Below are 26,906 nucleotides of genomic sequence, written 5' to 3'. Positions count from 1 at the left end.
AAGCAGACCCAGATACAAACTTTCCCCACCCTAATCAATAATGGTAAATCCTTTTGCTGAGATGAACAATCTCCGACTTAGTATATTCATGTTTCTTTTGCCGATTCCCTGTAATAAAATTGAACGTTTTGTCACCACTTTGAGAAACACTGCCAAACACCTTAAAACACATGTCACACGCCAGCAGCCCCTCATTTCCCTCCTCCGGGAGTTTCTACATCTGGAATCATAATCACAGATAAAAACCTTGACAAAATTGCATCTGAGTACATTCCTCTCCGCAGCCCTTACTTTCTCATAACATTTAATACAATATTAATACCTGCTACCGAAAGGCAGGAGGGAGGAAAGGGCTGCCAACCTCCACGTTTCCTGATGCATCATGTTCAAACCTGAAATTCACACTTCGTGTTTCATTTTAAGTTCAGTGTATTTAACAGGACCCTAGAGAGAGGGCCCTGGTTAGTTCCCCCAACCTGCTCAGCTGACACTCTGGGAGGCAGTTTCGGAACTGTTCAGATCGCTGCAGGGAGAAGAAGAGGAGGAATTGGTCTCCTCCATGCCTGAGTCGGGCCAAGCCACTTATCTATCCACAGACACGGGGTTCTTCTTCGAAACAGCTAAGGCCCCACTAATTTTTATTGTCAATAGTGGTAACCAGCAGATTTTCTGTAAGGTGTGACCAAGGCAATGAGTTGATTTCATGAAGAGGTGACCATGCCTGAGCTGATTTGCTGCTGACTGACAGCCTCTCACATAATATAAAACACTCCCCCCTTCACCTCCTCCCCCAGGCCTGGGAAGCGGGGTCCTTGTTGAAGATATGGGGCTTTTCTGCCATCCTTGTGACTCAGCTTCACCCCATCTCTTCTTGGAGAGGTCCGCAGCCCCACATTCCTGCACGGTGGCAAGGAATCACCATTCCTCTGCTACACAAATGAGAGACAGAGGTTAGAGAGAAGGGGGAAATGCAGGGCGCTTACCCCCCCTGGGGGGTTCCTGTGGGCATGTGTGATACACTGGAAGTGGACTTTCAGATATTGGTGGCTTTGTTCAGTCCTTGCCATTCTCTAACGAGAATTAGGGTTGAGACAGACCACAGCAGTTGTAGGGAGCCCAACCAGGAGTGCTCCCTCCCTTTTAAAGATTTAAACCACCAGGTTTCTGAAATGAATAACCAGCACCTCCAGTAGCAGCCTCACTGTAGAGGGACACCCCCCCCACACACACACACACAGTCCCCTAAACAAGACCCACTTCGCAGCCGAGCAAGGAGTGTAATTTGCTGAAGGGTGCAACCCTGAGAGCAGGAGACATTACACTTTACTCAGGGAACCGAGGCAGGCAACTGGCCCTGTGACTGCGGCCAACAGCTTTAAGAACACAGTTCTTCCTGCTGCAAGGCAGAGAAGAAACAGTTGTCTTTGCCTCTTTCTTCTTTGCAGTTATTATCCAAGAGGCTTTCCCCACCCCAGTCCCCGTCACCATCCTCAGTGTTTCAGATAATCCATTGGCAGTGCCCAAAGGGGGTCCCCAGGCAGGCGGGTCTGGGGCCAAAGAGGGCGGCTCTCCCTGCGCGGAATCCTTCCCTGGTGGCTCCCAAATCAGGCGTTTTCTCTGCCTGCATTTCCCTCGGGGGAGACTCGAGAGGCTGCAAAAATCTGGGCGCCCGTTCGCTCGCTTGTCAAGAAGCAAACTGTCTTCACATTCTCCAAGAGCAACATCCCTGCCTAGGAAAAGGAAAGAAGAGGCAAAATAAATAAAACCAGTTAATGTTGTAGTTAACTTGCAAATCAAGTAAATCTGTTGGTGCCGTATTTGAGAAATAAACCATCAGAGCGTCACAGCAAACACACACTTCTGAACGTCTTCATTTTGATTTAATGGTATATCAGCGTCAACTATCGCTTCCTCTGCTGGTACACACGGCCTGATGCCGCGGGAGGAGGGTGCCCATGTTTATCACCGAGTGAGATGACTAATTACACCTTGTCAATCACCGGCTATGAAGACATAAAACCAGCGCGCACAATGAAGTAGTTGCCTGCAGCGTCAATTAGTTGGCGATTCGGCGGTTATTGCGTGGCCCTGCTTTGGCCGCCTCTAATAACGGGACGGAGCTCCGGGAACAGCGCACTGATCAATCACCCTCCTTCCGCGGCTGCCGGGCTCCCGCCCCCTCTTCCCCCGCCAGGCTCGGCCTCACTTTCTCTGGGCGGCATGTGCTTCCTCCCTCCGCGGCCCCGGCTCTGTGGCGCCGGCAGCCCCGGGAGCCCCGGGAAGTTTGCGCGCCCGCAGCTCCGCAGCCGGCAGCCGGGAGCCCCGCAGCCTTCGGGGAGCGCCGGGGCTGGTGGCCCCTTTGTTGGAAGAGGCGTGGAGGGAGCGCTTTTGTTCTGAGTTAGTCACGGTGGCCGGCTGGAGGCTGCTACCTCATTATGCGCCCGGTCTGTCTGTCTGCGAGGAAGCAGATGGTGGGGAGGTAGGCAGCGGCGAGAGTAGCCAGACCTGAATTCCGTTCACCTGTCACCTCCCACAAAAGGCAGGTTCAAGGGACCTAGGGAGTTTCCTCCCCTACCTGGGGGAGGGGCGTCGAGGGGCCGCTGTTTCCGGCGCCCCAGAAGGTTCCATTTACCCGCGGTTGCCTGCGCCCCCCACCCCCTGCCATCCCCTCGGCTGCGGCTTCTCGCACCGCGTAAATGTCACTCACGTGTCAGGGTGTGTGTTTACAGCCTGTTCCTCTCCTTGTTTAGTCTCCGCGGACAGGGCTCAGCGGTTGTACGACGTCCCCCCGCCGCTGGGGGAGATTAGCAAAGTTACCGGCCTCTGAACCCGGGGCCGAGGAGGGGGTCCCCAGATCCCGTGGCGGGAAATGGGTTTGAGCCTTTTGCAGACCGGAGCCCGTCCCAGCCTGCCACGGAGGGATAAATAGGCGGGCGCTCCCGGCGGGAATCCTGACTGCCAGGGAATTTGGGGTAGGTCAGCGATGGGTGTGGGCTGCTGGTCATTGAGGTGTCGAAGAAAGCGTGCGCTTACAGATACGGGGGAAGTGAAGAGATGCAGGGTGTGTTTCCACGTTTCTTGGGAAGCCCGCGGCAAGAGTTACCGAGTGCTCCTCCCCCCGCCCCGCAGCTCCTAAGGCAGCCCCTCGAGTTCTCGAAAACGTATTGCAACCACCAGCCTGGGCGCCGAGCTGCACCAAGGACAAACGCTCCAGCGTTGTTACAATTTTTTTCCTACCCGTTGGGCGACCTCCCAATGAACCCCACTGACTCCCAGATTAGATTTTCACTCCCTACTTTCTTTGAAAGAAAGTACCCCAGATGCGTCAGTAAAACATGCTTGTGTTTTAGGCATCCGTGTGCCTGGGCGCTGGCCGTGTGCAGGCGCCAGAGCACACGTCTGTGTGAACACTGGCGCACGCACACCTTTGGGATTATGGTCCTTTCCTTGCCTCGCCTTGGGGCATCTGTGCATGTGCAGCATGAACACACATACTTGTAACTTCAAGAGTTTTGCAAATATGCAAAACATGGCCTCAGAGAATCGTGTGGCCTCGGCAAATCTTTCGCAGGGATCTAGGTAGAGTTGCCTGAGTGTGCAACTGTGTATATAACTGTGCAATTTTCCAGTTTACAGATGCACCCTCCTGCCTGGCACTGTACACTTATACTTGAAGTGCACGTGCTAGCTCTACATTCCTGCTGGCCGTGTTTTTGCCAACAAAGACGAACGTGTGCATTTGCACACATGAGCATGACTGTGCTTGGGCATTACAAGCACGCATATATTTACGTCTGAAACTCATACAAGATTTGTGTAAAGTATGATTTTGTGCTGCCTCAACTCTATGCCCTGTAAGATAAACTACACAGATCCTGGCTAGCCCCTTACCTCCTGTTGGCAATCAAGTCACTTCACACTAACCCGCCTCCAGAGCAGAGCCATGAGATGGGACTCTATAACTGACTAGCTCATTGAGTTTTTCTCTACAATCACCTTTTATTTGCTAAATCCCGCTTCACCACACACCCGGGTATCGCTCCCAAGAGATTCTTGGTTGAGCCTGAAGTCTGGGGGTTGGGGTGGCAGTTGGGATTTATGCGGCAGGCCAGGTTGGTGGAGAAGTGGTGCTGCCAGGCGGCAGGATGGATGCCCTTCAGTAACTGGGTCTGTGGCATGAGGCACCCAGGGGACAGAGAATGGGCCTGTGGTTTTTAAGAACCTCACTGATGCCTAATGTAGCTCGGAGTGGGAAAGTTTTTAAAGGGAGGAGGAGAGGGAAAAGGAAGTGATGAAAGAATTTGCTTAGTGCCTACTATGTTCCAGGCATTTTACATCCGTGATCTCTTTCACTCATCACATCCAAGTGGAGAGGGCTTTCCTGTCCCTCACGTAAAGATCAGAAACAGGCTTAGGGAAGTTAAGTCACTTGCCTAAGGTTACACTGCAAGTAAATGGCAGAACTAGGATCCGAACCGATGCCTTTCCTAGTTCCTACAGCCATGCTCGCACCCACTCTTCCAGGCTGGAGAGAGACCGGGAAGAGCGAGGAGCTGCACGCTGGACCATTAATTGGGCCCTAGCTCACTTGAAGGGAGGATAAGCTGACTGGCCCCACTCCCCGGGAGCCACAGCTCCCACCGGTTCTTGCCTCTCTGGCTCAGCCGGGTCCGCGGGAATCCTGCGCGGCAGTCCGCAGCCCGCGGCGCGGAGCCTGGGCCGAAGGCAGAACTCGGCGGGAAGCGGCCCAAGGCTTTCCCAGCTCTGCTCCAAGGCCTGCCTTCCCTGGCCTCCCCAGCCGGTGCCCGAGGGGCGGCTCCGGGCCGAGGGGAGACCAGAGTGAGCCCTCCTCAAGCATCCTCTGGCGGCTGCGCCTTCATAGGATGGAGACGGCGGGGAAAGAGGGTTTAAATTTCCTTCCCGAAGCAATCGCAGGAAACTGTTTGTAGCTTAAAACTCTAAACCCCGCGCTCTCCCTCCTCCCTCCCGCCCCCGCCCTCCAGCCTCGCCCACCAGCTCCCACCATCTCGTCGCTCCTCTCCTCCTCTTGCTGCTCCCCTCCCTCTCGGGTCTCCCGCCTTCCCGGAGCACGCGCTGCCAGGGCCCGGGGTGCCGGGCGGCCAATGGCGCGGCGGCAGGACGTGATGTCAGGCGCGGCTGTAGAAAAGGCGCGGACGCTTGGCTGGCGCGGACTGCAGAGCCGGGGCTGGGCTCGGCGCGCTCTTGGAGAGCATTGCGCGCGGCTGGGCCCGCGGCCGGCGGCTCCTCCTCCCACTCTGCTCCTCCTCCTTTTTTCTCCTCCTCCTCCACCTCCTCCTCCTCCTCCTCCTCCTCCTCCTCCTCCTCCTCCACCTCCTCCTCCTCCTCCTCCACCTCCTCCTCCTCCTCCTCTTCCTCCTCCTCTTCTTCAATTCTCCCGGTGTCTCTGCTCCGCTCGCCGGCTTCCGAGAAACCCCTACTTCAGTAGCCGACCCAGCGCCTAGGCGGGTTGCCTTGGGCTGGGGGCACATCCCGGGGAGGGGAGAGGTCCAGACAGCTGGGCGGCCGCGGGCACCTAGTCGCTCCCGGCTGAGCCCCGACCGCAGCCGTCGCAGCCTCGGGCAGAGTTTGCGCTCCTGCTTTGCGCCGGGGGCGCCGAAGACGGGCGGGCGATGCCCGCAGCGTGAAAGCGCCCGCGGCGGGCGCTGACCTCTGCCCTGGTCTCTCGCCCCATCCCGCACCCACCCCCCACCCGCCCCGTGCCCTTGTGACCCTGGCTTTGGCGCCGCCGCCCAGGCGCCCCGCGATGTAGCTGCCCCCGCGCCTCGGCGGGAGGCGTCCTGGCCCGCGGGCGCCCGGGGCCTGGAGCCCGGCCTGGGGGCACAGCCGAGCTCGGGCGGGGCCGGGGCCGCGGTGGCTATGCACCGGGCCCGTTAGCGCGGGGAGCGCCAGGCAGCTGAGGCGGGGGGCAAGCCCTCCCGCGGAGGAGCCGCGCCCCCGGCCCCGCCGGTCCCGCCGCGATGCTGTTCCACAGTCTGTCGGGCCCCGAGGTGCACGGGGTCATCGACGAGATGGACCGCAGGGCCAAGAGCGAGGCTCCCGCCATCAGCTCCGCCATCGACCGCGGCGACACGGAGACGGTAGGCGCACAGCTGCGGGGTCGGGGCCAAAAGCTGGGACGGGACCGGCTCGGTCTGCTCCTCTGCTCTCCTAAGTTTGGGGGCAATTTGGGGAGCGTCCTTCGTGCCGCACGGGACTGGACGCTGGGGCTCCGCGGACAGGATGCAAGGCCCGTAGCTCCCGGCTCAGGGGAAACCCGGCTGCTGGCGGAGGAGGGAAACAAGGTTGAAATCGAAATTTCAGACGCTGAGGGTGGAAGAGAGCATTTCTCCCGAAGTGGGAGCGAAGTCCTACCCGCGGCCCGATGGCTCTCTTCTCACTTCAACGGGCTCTTTGGTCGCCAGCCCTGCGCTCTCCTCCACCACTCGGCTCTGGCTGCTGGCGGCGCCGCCTGCGGCGCGGGGAAGGCGAACAAATCGGCAGCACTGGGGCTCCAGCCGACTTGGGCCTCTCCCCGCCTCCTGGCAATCGGGGTTCCCGTCCCAGCGCAATTTCAGGGGTCGAAGTCTTCTAGACTAGCGCTTTTCGTTGCTCGCATCTTGGGCCTCCTGGCTGGCCCGACTTGGCTCGGTTAGGGCCGGGAGTTCAGGCTCTGGCCTGGTTCTTGTGGAAGGAGAGTCCATTCGGATCTCCATACCTGGCGCCACCAGCCCAGCCCCAAATAGCCAGTGCCTTGCCTCAGACCTCCCTGGGGGCCTGATGAGCAGACGCTGCCCAAGCCGGGCCCAGAAGTGACCTTTAGAGACCAACGAGGTGGGGAGCATGAGCGAAGCTTCTCTGCTTGGAAAGCAAGAGCAGCAGCCCCAGTGCCTCTGCTTCTGAGCTCTTCTTCCCCAGTTAAACCCTCTCAGCCTGTCAGTTTGGTTAGGAGAGGATTTGGATTGGGCCTATCCTGCACTCAGAGACTTTGAGGGTGCCCATGCACCCCACTCACCATCTCCCAGGACCCAAGAGGGCCCCAGACAATGTGGCAGAGGTGGTGGAGGGGCAGAGGTTGCCCCGCGATTTGCCCTGGCCTGAACCTTCGGCTTAAGGATCCAGAGATCACTGGGATTAGGGGCCAGGAACTCCACCGAGTCTCCGGAGAGGAGTCTGTGTGGAGGGTGACTTTTAATGGTCATCTTACCCCTTTTCCTGGGACCCAGCAGAGTGGCTCCTTTAAGAAACAGTTTGGGGGAAGCTTTTGGAGGGCTTGGCTGAAGTAGCCACTGCTGCCCCCAGTCCCCAAACACAGCATGAGCCTTTCTGGGAAAAGAGCAGAGGGGACAGGAAGGGGGAGAAGCAAGGAGGAAGATCTGTCCAGGCCGGCAGCCGGTCCTGGGCCTGTGGCCGGCTTGGGCTGCATGGGCGGGCCTGGGTCCTGAGCCCCCTGGATGTAGGTCTTTTGGGGTGCAGGAAGAGCACCGCACACCCTGGCAGGCACCCCCACCCCCCCACCCCCATGTTTAGGGCTAGCTGGGGCCTCGGAGGGAGCTGCGGGTGCCCGGCTCCCCGTGGCGTGGCGGCGGGGTCGCAGGCTGACGCAGGCGCTGCGGACTCGCGCCTCCCTCCCTCCGCAGACCATGCCGTCCATCAGCAGTGACCGCGCTGCGCTCTGCGCCGGCTGCGGGGGCAAGATCTCCGACCGCTACTACCTGCTGGCGGTGGACAAACAGTGGCACATGCGCTGCCTCAAGTGCTGCGAGTGCAAGCTCAACCTGGAGTCGGAGCTCACGTGCTTCAGCAAAGATGGAAGCATCTACTGCAAGGAAGACTACTACAGGTAGCCCCCACCTTGGGACCCACTGCCCTGGGCACCCAGGACCCCTCATCTCAGATGCAATCTTCTCCGGTTGCCTTCCCTCCAGTCCCAAGGGAGGGTTCCCTACCTAGGTCCTCCCTTCTCCAAGCCAGTACAAATTGGATGACATCCTTTTTAAACAGCAGTTTGAGGGAAATCTTGGAAAGATCTGCGGAGCGTAGGGACCCAGAGAAAAGCAGAAAGTGTCCTCTTCTTAGCTTAGACCAAAAATAAGCTCGGGTTGGGGGTCCTTGCACCCTCTCCCTTTGAAGTTTCTTGGGTCAACTAGAGGGAACAGAAACAGGCACCCCCCACCCAAACCCAGGCAGTCTAGGCTGGTGTGGAACAAAGTTGGAGGGAGAGCTGGGGGATTGGATTGGGTGCATTTCCGGGTCTTTCCTGGAGATGGGAGTGAAAGCTGGCCAGGACTGAAGAACGGGAATCACTAACAGACTCCAGGTTCCTTGGTTCTCCTCTCTGGGTTTAGGGTTAGGTCTGCTTATTCTCTCTCCCTCTTTCTTTCTTTCTTCCTCTCCCTTTCTCTCTGTCTGTCTCTCTCTCTCTCCCCATCTCTGTTTCTTACAAATTACAAACGTCTGTAGGATGCCCAGGCACTGCTGTGGAGGGCAGGATTAGAGGTTGAGGAAGGGGTAACTGGGAAGTTCCCCTTACTCCCGAGCAAAGGCTTTCCTAGGGCTTGCTCAGACTCTGGGTAAAGTCTTTCTAGGCATGAAAATGGTTAAGGGAAACTATATTTCAGGGTAGGACCAGACCTGGGCCAAAATCTAGTTCCATCTTCCCCCCATCCTCCAAGTTAAGACCTGGTTGCCAGTCTTGAGGAGTGGAGTTCCGCCAGTGGCAGCAGTGGCACTTGGAGGAGGGATATGGGGGGGGGTACCCAACCGTGTGTCCCCACAGTCCCTCCCTCGATGGTCCCTACAGGCGGTTCTCTGTGCAGCGCTGCGCCCGCTGCCACCTAGGCATCTCGGCCTCGGAGATGGTGATGCGAGCTCGGGACTTGGTTTATCACCTCAACTGCTTCACGTGCACTACGTGTAACAAGATGCTGACCACGGGAGACCACTTCGGCATGAAGGACAGCCTGGTCTACTGCCGCTTGCACTTCGAGGCGCTGCTGCAGGGCGAGTACACCGCGCACTTCAACCACGCGGATGTGGCAGCCGCAGCGGCGGCAGCTGCCGCGGCCAAGAGCGCGGGGTTGGGTGCAGCCGGGGCCAACCCTCTGGGTCTTCCCTACTACAATGGCGTGGGCACGGTGCAGAAGGGAAGGCCAAGGAAGCGCAAGAGCCCCGGGCCCGGGGCGGACCTGGCGGCCTACAACGCTGGTGAGTGCGAGGCGCCCCGAGCGCCCCAACTGGTTGAGGGAAAGTGCACTGCGTCAGTGGCCAAGAGCCGAGTGAATTTCAGTGTCTTATACATGTGTACTTACAGCACTCTGGGTACTCCAGCCTTTAGCTTCCCCAGGCCCACCGGACGACCTGGCAGAAGGGACATTAGCTGCCTGGGCACGAGCCCTTGCGCCCTCGGCTGGAGCGGGAGGAGAGGGTGCATTAATGGTCTTGATGCTCTGGGTGCAGGACCACGTCGCTGAGAAATTTTTTAGAAGCAGCTTTTTGGTTTGGGCCTTTTACCCACTTTGCTGTGCAGAAAGTGCAAGGATAGAGAAAACAAGGCAGAGCCGACACCAAACAGGCTCTAGGTTGGCGTGGCTGAGGGAGAGGATCTGGGGCGATGGATGAGCGAAGCAGAGCGGCGGGGGTCCCAAGAGAAAGGACTGGCTGTGGCCTCGGGCACCGAGCTTGGCCTGGCCTGGCCTGCGGCCGGGGTCATGCGAAGTGTCCTGAGTGCGGCAGGCTCGGGAAACTTGGGCCCAGAAGCCTTTGAGAAAAAGCGGGTCGTAGTGTCCCACCCGATCCTCCTGCTCCGCCAGGTCTTGGTTTCCCCCCCGGGGTTCTTCCTCCGAGTTCCGGGTGACAGCGGGGCGCTGGGGTGAGAGCCGCGACCCTCTAAAGCCGGCGCCCCGGCTTGGGACCCATTAGGCCTGGCCTTGCGCCGGGGTAGGGTGGAGGGCTTGTTTCGCATTTCCGGCATCTTTGAACCCCGGGTTGTTCCGGGAGAGGCTCTGCCCCCTCCCGCGTCCCTCCGCGCTCAGGACAGCTGCGGGGGTTCTGAGGCCCGGCAAATTGAACCATTAACATCTGCCCGAAGTCTGCACGGCCGGGAAAGGTTTATGACTCCCTGGGCTTCTGAACTTGATAGAGTTTATTTGCAATTACTTTCTTTATTTCGTCTGCGACAGAATTGGATTTGGAGACTTTGTTTTCTTCCTCCTTTTCCCCTTAGTCTAATGCACAAGTGGAAACAAAACAAAACAAAAACCCTGAACTGTGCGGAGAGGGCTGTGGTGGGGAAGAAGTCAGGATTATTTCGATCTTTAAAAATCTGAGCTGGCTCGGGGCAGGGGGCGGGGGGGTGGGATGGGAGGCGGGCGGGGATCCCCTGTTCGCTCCAACGAAGTTGCTTGTTGGGTGATCGTGGGGCATGTGTGTCTTGGTGTGCGGAGCTGGGAGGAAAATACAGCCCCCAGTCTGGTAAATGGTGAGGGGGCTGCGGCCAGGTCTGCGAGGCGGATTTAATATTTGTTGAAGGCTCTACCAGAGATGCGGCTCTCCAAAACTTCCATCCCTCGTCACCCACCACCCTGAATAGACCACACTGAGTCCCGATCAGGTCCCCCCAAACAAAGCCGGTCTGTTTATCAAGTGGGTTCGGCCTCCAGTAGGAAGCAGCAGGCCGGCTGGGCCACAGGGCGCGTGGTGGTTGGGAGCGGGTCCTGGGCAGACAGGTTCGCAACCGGGTTTGCAACTGAAAGGTAGGAGGTACCGAGGTGTATTTGTGCTTTTTGCTGCTCCGCCGCCTTCCCTGGCGAGGCCGCGCCGCACCGAGCAAGATGTGGCTGGAGGCTGAGTTTCAGAGGAGCTGGCACCTCTACGAGACTTCCCCACGCATGCCATCTCGTCATCTTTTTGGTCCTGATTCCTTTTTTTTCCTTTCGGCTCTCTAGGCGCCACTTTCTCTCTCTGCGTGCGTCTCCCGTTTCTCTGTTCCTGTCTCTTTCTCTCCCGACGCTCACGTCTCTGGCCTTGGCCCGGGCTTAACCGCGCACTGCGTGCCGCCGGTGGCTTTACGGCTCGCTTACTCGGGGCTCCCGGGACTAGGTTGGGAAAAGGGGGAGCCTCCCTGGCCGCTCCCGCCCGGCCAGGCCTCCCCCGGTCTGGCTGCTGGCCCCCGCCCTCCCCTCCCGGCGCTGGCAGGAGAGAAATGGCCGCAGTGTGGGCCGCGGGGCCGCTGGGACTGGAAAGAGGGCCCCGTGGAGGGTGAGATTTCGGAGGTGTGTCCGGGCAAGTGTGTGTGTGCGTGTGTGCGTGATTCTGACTCTGAGGACTCGAGCTTGTTTGTGTGAGTGTCCCGCACCCAGGGGCCCAGCCACACGGACCCCCTGCAAAGCCCATCGCTGTGGGGGACAGTCCGGTGGAGGAGCGGCGGCACCTCACTACAGCGCGGTGAGCTCGGGCAGAGTGGCGAGGGGGCGCCGTCGGTGCGCCCGGCCCTTCGCTTAGGGAAGGGCAGTCAGAGCGGCGGGGCCGCAGGGTCGGAAAGTCCTTCCGGGGCGATGGCCGCGGCGGTCCTCCTCTGGCTGCCCCTCTGGTCCGAGAGCGTAGCCCACGTCCCAGAGGCGGAACTGAAACCTACCCCACCCCAGAGCGTGGCTGCTCGCCGGCCGGGGTCGCGGACAAGGCTGCCGGAGCCCGTGAGGGGCCCGGGCCGCACGCTTTGCGTCCGGGTTTGCGCGCCGCGGCCACGGGAGTCCCGCGCGGACCGGCCGGATGCCCGGGCCTCCCCCAGCCCCAGCTTTCTGTGTGTGTGTGTGCCTGGCGGCGTAATTACTGATTTGATTCCAATCCATTATTTAGACAATTGAACCTACAATCTAGTCTTTAGTAAAATGAGGCGAAGTCAGATTTGATTACAGGTTCAGTCCCAGCGACAAGAGCTCGAAACCCGATGGGTTAATAACAGATCACGAGTAAATTATTCATGATTTTACGAGCTCTTTAGCTCCATTGAATCGGCCTAATTGAGAGGAAAAAAAAAAAAAAGGAGAGAGAAAGCTTGGTCCTCCCCCTCCCCTCATCCCCTTACTCCTCCCCGGACCCGATCCTGGGGAACTGCGATCCGTCTGGGGAGCTGGGGGCAAGAGTGCAGGGCCTGGGGCACCGACCAAATCTGGGCTCAACAGCCTCTTTGCCCCCAGCGCAGCCCCCTGCCCCAGCCACTGGCCGGCCTCGGCCTCCCTGCCTTGGGCCGACTCCTTTTCTGCCCTCCTCTCCTTTTCCCCCTTTCCCCTTTTCACCACTCCCCAGCCTGTAACAGCTTCGAAAAAGCCACCCCGCAGAGACCCAGTCTCCCTGAGACCTGAGATTCAGTTCCTTGGCCTGGACCCTCCACCACACAACATCCCTACTCTTTCCGGGCCTTGCTGTCCCCTCAGGCTCTCTCTGTGTCTCTCCTGGTTTCTTTCTGTCTTTGTAGCTGTCTCTCTCTGGTTCTCTCCGTATCCACTGCTTTCCTTTCCTCTGCCTCTTTTCTTTTTTTTCCTGGCTCTGTCCATTTTCCCTCCCTACCATCTCTCCTTTTCTCTCCATTCTCTCTGTCTTTCTACATCTGTCCCTTTCTTTCCTTTCTCTGCCCTTTCTTTCTCCCTCCCCCAACCACCTCCCCCCATCTAGGCCTCACTCAGGGCACTTCCCTTGGGTTCGTGGGGCGCCAGGGTCCCCATGGAGCTCATTAGCAGCAGCAAGGCCCAGGCAGGGGCTGGGCGGAGGAATGGGCCCAGAGATCCCCTGTGGGGAGGCCTGCCCCCGCCTCCTGTGGAGCTGGGGACTAGGGGCAAGAAGAGGGTTGCTCCCCACAGCGGGGGCAGGGCAGTTTCCATGGATCCCATTTGGAGTCATTCTGTGATCCCCTTTAAATTGCTGGATCCCCGTTCTTCACTCTGAGCACTCTCAGTGGGAGTAGCCCGGCTGGAGGACTTGGGTGCCTGGGTGCCTATGGGAGGAACCCTTCGGAGGTGTAGCCACTTGCTGACAACTCCTAGGTTAGGGACAAGACCAGCATCTTGTGAATTTTTTCTGCAAGGGACCACGCCTCACTTGGACAGGGGAGGAGTAGGTCACCGGGAGAGCAGGAGTACTTCTGAGGTAGTATTGCCAGATAAAATGCAGGACTCCCAGTTAAATTTGAATTTTGGGCAAACGACAAGTGAATTTTTTTAGTGTAAGTGTATCCCATACAACATTCGAATTTTAAATAAACAATGAATAATTTTTTAGTATGAGTGTATACCATGCAATATTTGAATTTTAGGCAAACAACAACTCAGTTTTCAGTATAGGTATGTCCCATGCAATATTTGAGACATCATACTAAAAAATATTTTATTGTTTATCTGAAATTCAAATTTAACTGGACAATCTGTATTTTTATTTGCTAAATCTGCAGCTCTATTATGGGCATGTGATGAGACAGGAGATATATTCCCAGTTGCCCACTTTAGGAGGAATGAATTAATCTCCTATGAGGCATTCCCCAAAGTAAGACCTTATGTGTGGGATGGCTGAGGATGTATTGAGAGGATCTTGGAGAGGGGTCCTGCGTGTCCCCATCAGCCACCAGGTTGCTAAGCAACTTTCTGAGGCCCAAGTTTTCCATCCCTGTCCCCGACCCCGGTACCTTCCAGGCATTGGCAGGCCCAGCTGGGCCCCTTCTGGATGGGGACGGGCTCCCCAAAGAGTCATGCTTCATCTTTGCCTGCCTTTGTGGTGTAGGGGAAAGAAACAACAAGGAGGCAAGCACTGCAGTGTTGAATCTAGGTTCAGCCATAACCAATGGTGTGGCTTTATTTCCCTTAGCATTAGTTTCCTCATCTCTAAAATGGGGTGAATAGCAGTAGCCACCTCTTGGAGCAGTAGTGAAGCCCCCCTCCCCCCATGTATGTAGAGCCAAAGGCATGCCCAGGGTGTGGCATACATGTTAATTTCTTCCTCCAGCTTCCTTCCCTTTTGGTTAGAACTCTGCCACTCCATGAGATTTCCAAAGATCGCTTAACCTCCCTGCCTCATTCACCTCATTTGTCAAACTGGGAAACAACTGCCTCATAGGGCAGTGGTGAGGATTAAGCTACAAAATACAGTTTCCAACCTTCGACCCAGTGCCTGCGGCCCGGGGCTAAGGGATCGTGCAGTACCTTTGGTTGCAGGAACTGATGAGGGAGAAATGAAAGTGAGTGGGGTGTATGGAAAGTGAGTTGAAGTCTGTGACTTGCAGGTGCCTGCCCCAGACACTGTGTGGGGGGAAGGGGCAGGGGAGACTGGAGACTGCATTCCTCCTTAGGGAGTGCAGGGAGAAACGGAAAGATCATGGGCCTTCGTCTGCAGTCAAGTGACTTCCCTTTCGGAGCCTCAGTTTCAATATCTGTAAAAAGGGGGAAATGATGCTTGGCTCAGAGGGTTGTTTTGAGGATGAAAATGTGCATGTAAAGCCCTTTAGCACCTCCTGTGGAGGTGAATGTCATTGACAAGTTGTAGCTGTCGTTATTGTTACTATTATTATTGTAACATGATGGCTCAGAATGGTTTTTGGATTCTCCTAGAGCTGGGTTTGAATCCAGCATTTCCTAGCTGAGTGACCCTGGGCAGATGGCTCTCTCAACCTCAAACTCCCCTATAAATCTATAACATGGGATAATATCTCCATCTCAGCGGGGTGCGGCACCCGCCGTGTGGTCCTGAGGCTAGAAACATTTGGCGAAGCGTGGGGTGGGTGTGGACTTGGCAGTGTTGTGGGGGTCCGGGCCAGGAAGTTCACCTGCTGCCTCTGCGTTCCCTCCCCAGCCCTGAGCTGCAACGAGAACGATGCGGAGCACCTGGACCGTGACCAGCCGTACCCGAGCAGCCAGAAGACGAAGCGCATGCGCACCTCCTTCAAGCACCACCAGCTTCGGACCATGAAGTCTTACTTTGCCATTAACCACAACCCCGACGCCAAGGACTTGAAGCAGCTCGCGCAAAAGACGGGCCTCACCAAGCGGGTCCTCCAGGTCAGCCGGGCCGGGGCTAGGGGTGGGGGCATCTGTGGCGTCAGGACCTGGGGTGGAATCCCACAATGGCCGTGGGCCTTGGAAGGACCTTCCGCTCTACGTCCGCCTATCTCTTTATCTTTCTCTGTTCTCTTTCTCCATCTCTTCAGTCTATCTCTAGCTGTATTTCAATCTTTTTTTTTTTTCCATTCTAACTTTGTCTTCTCTCCTTCAAGTTTTGTCCCTCAGGGTTTCTGTTTTGTGTCTGTGTGTCCCTCTGTCCTCTTTGTCTACACACTCAGTCTCTTTTCTTTCTTGTAAGCAATTCTTAGTTGCTATTTATTACCCAAGTGACACTCAAATATGTTCATGTTGTAAAAGGTTCAAGCATTTCAGTTAGACCAGAGCTTCCCCTCACCCCCCACTGGCAACCTTGGCCCCTTAAACCGGGATGCCCATCCAAGGCCCCTGCTGTTAGCCGTTTGCTCCTTCTGCTTCTTGCTCCTCACTTGCTCTCTCTAGTTTCTCTCTCTCTCTCTCTCTCTCTCTCTCACTCTTTTTTCCTGTCTCTCTCTAGATTTACCTTCTGTTTCTTTGTTGCTTCTCAGACTCTCCCAGAAGCAAGGTTTGTAAGGGAGAGGGATTACGGCAGATCCCCTGGGTGGAAGTAGATGGGTGCCTCTGAAAACGAGCAGCATTGCACTTGTATGTGAGGGTGCTTTCTTGATAGAGAGGATCCAGAGCTTTCACCAGATTCCCTAAGGGTCTGTCCACCACCCCCAAAATGTTAAGAACCCCATTTGGGGATACAGGCATCGCAGCTGCCTGTATGACCCAGACTTGTGGCAGAGCCTTGGGTCACCACTTTTTAAATCTTCAGCTCCTCCTCTTACTCGTTTCATGGTCCTGGGCAAGTCACCTAACTCCTCTGAGCCTCAGTTTCCTTATATGTGAAATGGGCACAAGAAATTACACTGAAGGCTTATTGGAGGAGCAATTGAGATAATGTAAGTGCCCATCACGGTAGCTGACAACCGCTCAGTGGATGGTAGCTAGCATAACATTAACTAGATTAATCAGTTAACTGATATTAACTAGTATAAACAATTATTCTGGTGGCTGGACTTCAGATTCCCCATCTGTACAATGATAAGGTGGGAGAATATCTCTCTTTATAGCTAGTTTAACCGATTTATTCCTCAGAACGTGTGACTGTAGGGATAACAATGCACATTTCTGGGTAAGAAAATCGAGAGATGAAGTGAGTTGACTATGGTCCCACAGCAGGAGGAGTGGTGCTGGGATTTGAGTGCAGGCCAGTCCGACCGACCCCCTAGCCCCAAGTCTTTGAGGACTGAGGGCCCGGGGGTGGGTGGCGACACCGAGTGGGTGAGGGTGATGGTGACGACACCGAAGGCTGTGAAGCCACCCTAAGTTTTCTTGCGAGTCTGTTAGAACTTTTAAGAAAGCATTTTGGAGGTGACAGCGGTGGCGGGATGGGACTGTGATGCGGGCGAGGGTCCGCAGATCTCCGGGAAGCCTGGAGTCCGGGCCCCCAGGCCGGCTGGGCCAGGCTGCCAGGCAGGCACACCGCGACGGGGCTGGCGCAGCTTGGTCTGGCGCGGGTTCAGTGACGTAGCGGAGGGAGCTGAGGGCCCGCCAATGAGACACCGATGCGCCTTTCTGGGCCCGCCCCCCGTCCTGGAGCTCCGCGCGGGCCCCGCCCCTCCTTTTGGGATCCGTTTTGCCCAAGGTCCCTCTGACCAGGGCTCGAAAAGAGGCAGCCCGTTGGGGTCTCAGATCCCGCTGGTCCGTTTTCCTCCGACTTTTCTTTTTGGGGATTAGGTCGGGCGACTCTCCTTGGCGCCCCCTCTGTACCTCAGCCCTGGGCGAATTTGGACGGAGGATCTGTGGTTGCCGCCTTTTCTCTGGTTACTAGTCCTTCCTCTCTCTAGATGCCCTTATGGTGAGTTGGTGGGGGGAGAGGGATCCGTGAAAAAAGCCCTAAGAGCAGGCAGGGGCAGGAACAGGGGCTTGAAGTCAGGCAGAGCTGGGTTCCGTTCTGCCCGTCTACTCACCGGCAGTGAGTCTTGCACAAATTAGTTACCCTCTCTGAGCCATAGCTTTCTCATCTGTAAAATGGGCACCATTAGGGCACATACCTCGCCAATTATCCAGATTAAGTGAAATAAAGGGTAAATGTCCATGGTTGGGTCTGAATCTGGAGTGGGGAGCCGATCTCTGCTGGCCTTGGTAAGGCCGGAAGCTTGATTTAGGAACACATTGGATTTCCAGCATAGTTATCTCTCATTCTTTCATCTGACCAAATAGCTATTGGCACCAGGCCCTGGGGACACAGAGGTGAATGAACCACAGTCCTGGCCCTGAAGAAATTCGCCTATTAGGTGTCGAGACAGACCCACAATCAGTTTCCCCATAGTGTGATCAGTCGGGAGGGAGTCTCTATGGGAGACCCGGTGAGAGACCAACTACCTACCCTGTGTGTGAGGAAGGGTTCATCTGTGTGACCTGGGTCTAGACTTGCCCTTCCTCCCCTAGAATCCTGAGCCAGGACTGTTCACACCTGCATGCCCTCTCCACCATGGGGACTCAGAAAAGGCAGGGCATGGGACTAGTTGAGAGAGAGAATCACTGATAGAAGCACTAATCAATAAATGTTTGAGTGCTCCACTATGTGTCTACTATGTGTTGAAAGACTCATGAAGTACATTTGCTCATTGAGTCCTCACTATCAGGCATCATGATCCCTTCTCCTCCACTGTACAGATGAGAACAATGAGGCCCAAATGATTTCCGCTTGCCCCAAGTCACACTTTGCTGGTAAGTAGCAGAACTGGATCCAAATCCAGGCATGTCTGATCAGTGGGCATTGCTCTTTCTCCTCTAAGCCAACCCAGCAGTGACAGCCTCTGAGTGTGAGTATCATTTATGGCCTGTACGTTGTTGGGGTGAGGGCAGTCATACCCACAGGACACATCAGACCCCTGTTCTCCCTCCTCCCAGACCTCCCAATCTCCTGCACAAATGCTTAGTATTCCCTAACAGCACAGCAGCTCAAGATTATGCAGCAGTTTGCAAAGCATTGTCCTTCCAGCCACTCATCTTCCTTACCTTAATATTTTCCTGCCCATTTTACAGATGAGAAGCTTAACAACTAGTGAGATGAAGTGATTTACTTGAGGACACAGGAGCCAGGCATTGGCAGGGTGGGGCTCTCTCCCAGGTGTTCTGACTACTTATGGGCCAGCTGGGGGAGATGGGATGGGGGCAGTTTGGGGCGAGGCAGCTGGTGGTGTGGCTTTGGAAGCTAACATATAGATTAAAGTCCTTTCTGACATAACAACAATGTGATTTGGGCACTTTAACTTCTCCTCTCAGAGCCCAATTACTTGTCTTTGAAGTGGAGATAATAATAGTTTGTACCTTGAGGATTCCTGAGGATTGAGACAATGAATGGGAAGGCTCCAGCGTGGTGCCTGCTGGTACAAAGTAGACAAAGTAGGTGACCAGGAAATGGCTTCTCATCACTGGCTACATAAGCTTAATTGTGCTAGGCCTTGGGTGCCCCCTGCAGGTTGTGGTCCACCTTGACCCTGCGGAGAGAGTCTGCAGGGCGGGGCAGGTTGAGGTTGAGGCTGTGTTCCCAGAAGTGGATGATGTAGGGTGTGTGTGTGTGTGTGTCTCTGTGTGTATGTGTCTGTGTCTGTGTGTGTGTGTCTGTATCTGTGTGTGTGTGTGTGTGTCTAGGGATTCTAGGCTGTTACTGAATCTGTAATGCATAAGCATCAACATGGCAGACCCGGGATGCAGTATCCCTGCTGGAATTTGGAGCTGATACGAGGTCCAGACTCAGCCCTCCCACTTACTCTCTGAATGGTCATGAGCAAGTGACTTAACCTCTCTGAGCTTCAGCTCTAAAATGAGGATGATAACAGTGCTTCACTAGGTGGTTGCAAGGAGTAAATAAGATGACATAAAGTGTAATTTATAAAGCATATATGAGGGACTCAATACATATAAATTTCATACACATTTACCTAGTAAGGTTCAGTCTACCATCCCCTTTTTCACACATTTAAAAATTTTAATTATCTTCATTTTGCAGATGAGGAAACTGAGGTTCAGAGAGGCTAAAACCCTTGCACTGAGTCTCACAGCTAATAAGTGATGGGAGGGGTCAAGCCCAGATTGGTCTGATGCCACAGCTCTTTCCAACGTGGCACAGTGTAGGGATTATGATTCTCAGCACCCCCTCCCCTTGGATGTAGCTGCCGAACGCAGCAGGACAGATGGGGGACAGGGGGCGGAGTGAGTCATAGATGCCGTGTCTTGGTAGGAAAGCAGGAATTCTGTTGTAAAGCCCTAGGGGCGTAAAAAGTGCTCAAAATTGTCACCACCAGCAGCAGCATGACAATCACAGTACTCACTTGTCACCAGTGGGCAAGGTGACCGGGAGACAGAATGGCCCCTTGGACCAAAGTCCATTAAGACATTAAGCTTTACCAGTTCTTGGAGAGCATTGCTCAGCACATCCATGCGCCTCTGCATTGCCTCTCTTGCTTCCTGGGGAAGGATTAGGAAGGCAGAATAGGAAGGCAGCCTAGGTGCCCTAGGCTGGGGAAGGGGCTGGTAAGCTGATGGATTTGGATGGGTGAACGTCTCCTTAGGGGTTCCCAGTGTGACTTTGAAGGAAAATACATTTTAACAACCAGCAGTTTAAAAGCATTCTTCAGATGACCAGTTAGTCATCATTAACCTATGTGAGAACTCAAGAACTGAGGACACTAGCTTTCCTCCGTTCACTCACTTCAACAAATACACTGACCTGCCATATTCTGGGCGGGGCATGAGGTACTGAGGATTCAGTGGTGACCCTGGCAGTGAACAGGCCTGGCTGGAATGTACAGTCCACAGGGGAGACAATGTCCAGCAAGGTATTGTATAAATAATTAAAATGGTGATAAGATTGACCTCTATATTTTTCTGTATATTTGAAATATCTCATAGTAAAAATACCTTTAAATGATTCCAGGGCCAAATAAGTTTGGGAAATGCCAAAGATTGACTGCATCCTTCTCTTAGAGATCAGAGCACACTGGCATTAATACAGGCATTGAGAAATCTTGAAGAGATTCAACTTTGTTTAGTCCAACATTTCCCACGTGTATTTGGCCACAGAACCCTTATTTAACTCTTGACAAAAATAAAATAGAAGAAGTGCTAGGATAGAAAAATATAGGGGTGCAACGAGAGCATAAACACGGGGACCTGACCTGGGGAGGGAGGTGGTCAGGAGTGGCTTCCCTGAGGAGGTGAGGTTTAAACTAGGACTTCAGTTCATTGAGCCTCAGCTTCCCCACCTGTAAAATGGGGAGAGTGAGCATTGTTCTGCATGTCATTTGCACAGGGCTGTACAGAGTGTTTGATCTAGTCACGGATGGTTGAAGTTGGATGGAATTTCATAGGTGATTTGGCCCAAATCTCTCCATTTAGAAGAGAGGAAACTGAAGCCCAGAGAGGTGGAGTGACTTGTTCAAGGCCCCAGAGCAAAGTAGTTGTAGCCCTGGAACTGGAACTAAGGGGTCCTGATATCCAGGCCACTGCTCATTATTTTTTATTCTTTAAAGAAAACTTTCTTTAAAGTTTATAAAATAATAGAACCACCATACAGGCAGGTTAGAAAACTAGGGGGGAAAGTTACCCATATGAAGACACAGGAAACCTGTAATCCAGGTGTGCAGTTTGGAAGTTAAGTAGTGGGTAGGGGCGTGGGCCCAGCTTGCTGGGATGCACATCTCATCTCTGCATCTTTGGCTGGGCTCTGGGCCTCAGTCTCCTCACCTGATGATAATATCAGTGCTGACCTTGTAAGACACTAACAGGAGTTCATATGTGTAAAATCCTTAGAACTTTGCTTAGACAGTGCCTTCTGAGTGAATAATATCCGTCGTTATTATTTTCTTTATGAAGTTGCAATACCAGAGGATGTCATTTTGTTATTCTTTTTTTTCCTCACATAACATTTGTCACAAGACATTTCCTCTGCGACTGCGTGGAGTGGCTGTGTCGTGACTTCCACTTGTCCCATCTGGTCGGATGCTTTGGATGCAGCCATTGGTTTTGATGTCATAAAAAGAAACTGCCAGTGGACATTTTTGGTCTTGAAGCATTTGTATTTTGGCTGGTTTCCTTAGTGGCCCTGGAGGGGATCTGTGGGGCAGAGTGGGTTTCCCACTGGCCCTCCTGGTCTCCTTGATGAAAGAATCCTGGGAAGGGGATTTGCGAGGCAAAGCTCAGCCTTCAGGGCCAGGGGGTGTCTGAGGAGGAGCCATGTAACCATGTGGGGCTTCCTCCTCCACCCAGAACCTACTGGGGATCCCCTGGGCACCTAACTGAGGCACTCCCTGGAGACGAAGAGAGAGGGCTGTCAGTTTAAGAAGATGGGTGGGTAGAGCAGGTCATCTTCCTCATTGCAGCTGCCAGAGAATCGCAGCCTGTCAGCACCCCAAGAGGCCATAGAGATCATATGGTGTGGTCCAACTCCCTTGTTGTACAGGTAGGGAAACTGAGGCAGACCCAGAGGTAAGGGACTAGCAGAGGTCACTTGATTGGTCAGTGGCAGAACCAGAGCTGGAAGCTACAGCCTGTGCTCTTTCCACTACATCGTAGTTGCTTCTGTGTTTATTCACTCATCCATTCATTCATTCATTCATTCATTCATTCACTGACTCACTCTGGATCATGTGGTAGGGGAAGCATGGACTTTTTATGGCAGATAAACCTGGATCCTAATCTCAGTTTGGCCTCTGTGTGACCTTGGGCAAGTGACTTTGCCTCTCCAAGCCTCTCTGGTTTTAAATCTATAAAGTGGGGATAATGATAGTACCTCCCTGCTTGGCCTATCATGGAGATAACCTGTGACCGTGCATGTTAGAGGGTGGCCGGGTGCCCGGCATGAAGAGGTCTGTAAATGTTATCTGTTAGTATTACTGTTAACTCAGTGCATGTGACTGATACTTAATCTTTGCCAGTCCCTCTGCCGTATCCCCAGGGATATAAAGATGACTTAGACGAGCCAAGGTCCTTGTCCCAACAGCCTCTTGGGAGGGGATTTTTTTTGAAATACCCAGGAGAATTCTGGTGATGACTGGCTTAAGGTGAGAAACAAACTCCACACAAACCCCCGCAGCAGCTGGCTTTTAGTTGAGTTGTTGACTTTCATCCACCAGATTCCCAGCGCCTCAGATTCGGTAAGGCAGAGAAGGCAGTTGTGGAGGATGGTGTCATTGTTTACAAACCTCTGTTAGGGGCAACGCCAGAGAAATAGCAAACAGCCAGCAACTAACTGTTCCAGCCCTTCCCAAGGGCTTGGAGCCCCCGGCCGATGGGCGATGCACTGCCCCCGGGGCTTCCCGCTCCTGTTACCACTTGGAGTCAGGCCCACAGGACGCTCACAGGGCCACACATGCTCAGGACAGGACGGTGGCAAAAGCGTCACAGCTCCAGGCTTCCTCATCCCCAATCTGCAGTGTTACTTTGGGGAAGTCGCCTCTTCTCTCTGAGGGTCTCTGGGGGCTTTCTCCATCATTTTCTCCATCGGTCATTCTCTGGGCCAGACGGACACAGAGTCCCACCTCTGTAGATTTCTGCAGGCCGGGCAGGGAAGGAGCCCCCATCACAAGAAGTGCCTATCGAGGCTGGTCTTAGAAGCACTGTACTTATTTGCAAGCCCCCAGAAGAGGTGATGGGCTCGCTTTGGGCAAAGGCCAGGGAAAATGTGCTTTCTTCCTGGAAAGATCCAGCGGGAGAGAGCTTTGTTTCCCGACTTCACAGGGTCTGCATCTCCCTCCTTACTCCAGGATTCTAAAGGCTGTGCTTTTTAATTGAGCCCAAGTTGTATCAGGCCACCAAAAAGAGGGTTTGAGGCCACAGGCCCCTGTAGCTGGGGTGGTCCCCAGGGGAGGGTGGGGCCAAGGGCTGGCCCTTCCGATCCCTGTCTGAGACACTGGGAAGACAGGAGATGCAGGCGCACCTGGAAAGATGCAGCTGGACACCCTAGAATCTGTTCAGTTCCCCAAGGCCCTCTGTTTAACCGGGAGGCTTCCGGCGAGTGTTTTCTTCACGCAAAGGGAAGGGAAGGGGCCCTGCCCTTTGGGCTCTTTTCTCTGGGAGATACAACCTCCCGCCCCAGCCCCCAACCCTCCTCCCCCCAGATTTTCTTGGCTTCTCCCAAAGTACTTTGAGGACCTCGGGGTACAGCGGGATCTCTCTGTGCAGTTCGATGGGTGGGCATACTGGCTGGGGGGTGCTGTGTAGATAAGTATCGATGCTTCGTGTGTACAGGCTTGTGTGCAGTGGTGTGGGTGCGGATGTGTGCGTGTGTCAGTGCTCAAGGGAAATTAAAGCAAACCCTTATTCTCTCTTTTGGGCATTCTTTTCACACCGAGCTCAGTAACTGGGCCCCCCACCCCACCTCCCTCGTAAAGGATACTGGGACATGGCAGGTCGGGAGAGGGAATCTTTCATGGGGCAGCTCTTCCCATTCCGTCCACTCTGCCCTGAGACCTGAAACCCAGTGGTCCAGGATGCTGGCGGCTTCTCCAGCAGACAGCGGTGGGGATTAGGAGCTGCGTCTTTTTCTTCCTCTTAGTAACTCTTTATTGACTGATGCCTGTGTGTTCTTTACATCGTTCTGGTATTTCCCAGACTTGCCATGAAAAACTTGAAAAATGGTACCCGCAAGAATTTGTGGGATCTCTTGCCCACTTAAAGGCGACTGCCAAAAAAACGAACCTCTCACCCATGGTGAAAAATGATCGAGATTTGGTTTGTGTGAATCTCCCAGAACAGAATAGAAATGCTATGTGAGCCACATATGTAATTTTACATTGAAAACTTTCCAGTAGCCACATTAAAAAAGCAAAAAGAAACCTGTAAAATTAATTTTAAGGACGTATCCTGTTTGGCTCAATATGTCCAATATATTGTCATTTCAACATGTAATCAAAATAAAAATTACCATCGAGATATTCTACTTCCTTCAGATCTGATGTGGTTCTCACCTATAGACCAGCCGTCTTGGGGCTAGCCACATTTCAAGTGCTGGGTGGCCACGTGTGGCTAGTGGCTACAATATTTGAGAACCTTCTAACAGAAGGGGAAACCCAGTAACAGGCAATTTGAGGAAAGGACATTTTTACTGTATTAACAATAAAAATACAAAACAAAATATTGCCAGCCCAACTTTTTAATACACGCCCCCCCGCCCCCCCCCCCATTCCGGCAGAACACCGATTGGCATCTCTGAGTTAAACAGTCCGGGGGCATGCTCTGCCCTTCTTCTCCTCATCCTGCCCGCCTTCCTCTGACCAGCCCTTCCCTCTCCCCCACGTAGGTCTGGTTTCAGAACGCCCGGGCCAAGTTCAGGCGCAACCTTTTACGGCAGGAAAACACTGGCGTGGACAAGTCGACGGAGGCGGCGCTGCAGACGGGGACGCCGTCAGGACCGGCCTCGGAGCTGTCCAACGCCTCGCTCAGCCCCTCCAGCACGCCCACCACCCTCACAGACTTGACTAGCCCCACCCTGCCGACTGTGACGTCCGTCTTAACTTCTGTGCCTGGCAACCTGGAGGGCCACGAGCCTCACAGCCCCTCGCAAACGACTCTTACCAACCTTTTCTAATGATTCTCGGCCCCCCGCCCCCGCCCCACAATTTCTTTAAAAAAGAAATTATCTTTAGTTGAATTCCAAGTGTATTTTAAAATAGAGGCTTTGAGCAACTAACTAACCACATTTTAGGATCTCGCCTGGAAAATGAGGAAGAAAATAACTACGCCCCTTGCTGACACAGCGGTGTGGACTGGAATTACTTGGAAGATCTATCTGCAACACAACATTTGTGTCACTGTACAGTTTTGTGGACTGAGCGAGGAAAAACAACAAATAATTTAAGTTGGCTAGAGCTTCTGTATTTTCAAAGACTGCCACGTGCCTTAGGAATACTGTTTTATCTCCATACTTTGGATGACTTGTTCATTTTTCCCTCCCTCTTTTTCTCTCTGTATATTTATGACCAGAGCAAAAATGTAAAAAAAAAAAAAAAAAAAAAAAGTTTGTTACTTTGAATAGTCCTAAAAAAGAAAAAAAAAAAAGGAAAAAAATCAAACCCCCTCCAACAGTCGCTTTGTTGTTTTAGAATTTTAAGGTGGAAGTCTGTTCAAATATCAGAATTTGTAAAATCTAACCAGTAATAAAACCACTTACTGAAACTAGCTGGTGCCACTGCTGTTTAGGGGTGTGCCAAATTCACAGGACCTAAGAGTCTTACTGAAGCCCAGAGATCAATTCCAAGGTCTTCCCCTATTTATAATATTTATTTATAATAATTTATAAATATTTATAATATTTGCGGGGACCCTCTTTTGTGCCAGACTTTGGGCTGCTTGTTGGGATCCAGAGATGAAGTAGACACAGTCCCTGCCCTTAAGGAATTTAGAGTGGAGGCAGAGACAGACAAGAGATCATCTTAGCACGTGTGCTATGTGCTAAGTGGGGAGCATGTAAGCAAAATACCATTCATTCATGCATGTGTTCTTTCAAATATTAAATAAGCACGCCCTGCTGGATCCTTTGACAAAGCTCAAAGGTCATTACACCTGCCTCTTCTGCTCTTCTCTGGGCTGGAAGGGTATGTCAGGCAATGAGGGAGGCCTTTCCCCATGAGGAGTGAACGCTGTCACCAAAGGGCAGTGTAAGCTTGAGTTTTCCTAATATAAGACACAAAATTTCAAAATCTTCCAAGAGGGCAAAACCAAATGAATTTTGTCCCTTTACTAAAGCTTCAGGTAACCTCAGAAACCCAGAGAAAAGATGCATCCAGGGAGGGTGGAGGATGAGAGCCAGGCAGAATGAGGTTGGAATCTCTACTGTTGGGCAGTGTGAGCTGAAGGAAGTCATTTCACCTCTCCAGGCCCCAGTTTCCTCAGCTGGAAGGTGACAGTCGTGACCTTTATATGACAGTTGTAGTGAGAGTGAAGTGAGGTATGTTGAAGGGCCCAGCGGAGGGCCTGGCATGTAGGAGCTCAATATATTTTATGGAATGACAAGGGACACGTCAGGACCTTGCAGGTGGAGAGCAGGAATGTGTGTATCCAGGCACTGCCTGTCATTGCTGGATGCATCAAGCATGTGTGACGTCTGTCCACTGAGCATCTTACACCCCTCGTTTCTTGCCCTGAGGCCTACTAGAGGGTGCTCTGTTACCAGCTTGATCAAATGCCAGCCGTCGTCTAGCAAAATGCCCCACAGTGGCCCACCAATTTGAAAACCCAGAGGGAAGATCATAGCTGCTTTGAGGAGAAAACAGCCAGGCAAGATTGGGCAGGACAGCAATCCAGCCCAGGCCTGCGGTCCCTCTCCCTTCCTCCTCCTGCCATCATGATTGCGACCATGTGGGGAAAGGGAGTAGGGCAGGAATGGGTTGAAAGTATGTAAAGCCTGAAGCGACTCACTTGCTGAAATGTTAAACACACACAAAAAAAACACCATTGTTTCTATTGCTATTTAATGCCTGGCAAATAGTAGGTGCTCAATAAATTTTTTGTAAACTTTTATATTGATGTATAATGTGCATAAAGGGCACATTTCTGAAATGAACAGCTTGATTGCTGTTTTCCAAATGAACACACCCATGTAACCACCACCCAGATCAAGATACAGGACATTTACAGCACCCCGAAGTCTCCCTTGGGCCCCCTCCCTGTCAACCCCTCCCAAGGTAGCTCCTATTCTGACTTGTAGCACCATGGATTAGTTTTATCTGGTTTTGATTGATACATTTTTGCTGA

The 26,906-nt window shown here is 53.6% G+C and overlaps 1 protein-coding gene across 2 annotated transcripts; it reads left to right on the top strand.

Annotated features, from left to right (window-relative positions):
* The first annotated feature begins 5,948 nt into the window (after window positions 1-5,948).
* LHX2 (LIM homeobox 2) lies at window positions 5,949-25,339 on the top strand. Of its 2 annotated transcripts, none has more exons than XM_082616455.1 (5): window positions 5,949-6,119; window positions 7,659-7,861; window positions 8,822-9,225; window positions 14,854-15,059; window positions 24,454-25,339. In XM_082616455.1, exons 1-5 carry the CDS (start codon window positions 6,000-6,002, stop codon window positions 24,739-24,741), a joined length of 1,221 nt encoding a protein of 406 aa, XP_082472581.1. In that variant the 5' UTR covers window positions 5,949-5,999; the 3' UTR covers window positions 24,742-25,339. The 2 variants fall into 2 exon arrangements, with proteins under 2 accessions (XP_082472581.1, XP_082472582.1); XM_082616456.1 differs by lacking the exon at window positions 24,454-25,339 and adding an exon at window positions 17,826-17,880.
* Window positions 25,340-26,906: the final 1,567 nt, after the last annotated feature.

Source organism: Mesoplodon mirus (genome assembly GCF_964341445.2).
Source record: "Mesoplodon mirus genome assembly, chromosome: 1".
Lineage (NCBI taxonomy): Eukaryota > Metazoa > Chordata > Mammalia > Artiodactyla > Ziphiidae > Mesoplodon > Mesoplodon mirus.
The sequence above is the reverse complement of the archived record's forward strand: the minus strand, read 5'-3'. Positions and strand labels throughout refer to the sequence as shown.

Bases quoted from the DNA above. Each gene is read 5' to 3' on its own strand.
- LHX2 (XM_082616455.1), top strand. From the start codon at position 6,000: ATGCTGTTCCACAGTCTGTCGGGCCCCGAGGTGCACGGGGTCATCGAC. The intron at 6,120-7,658 runs GTAGGCGCACAG...CTCCCTCCGCAG, and splicing joins ACCGCGGCGACACGGAGACG to ACCATGCCGTCCATCAGCAG. The intron at 15,060-24,453 runs GTCAGCCGGGCC...TCCCCCACGTAG, and splicing joins TCACCAAGCGGGTCCTCCAG to GTCTGGTTTCAGAACGCCCG.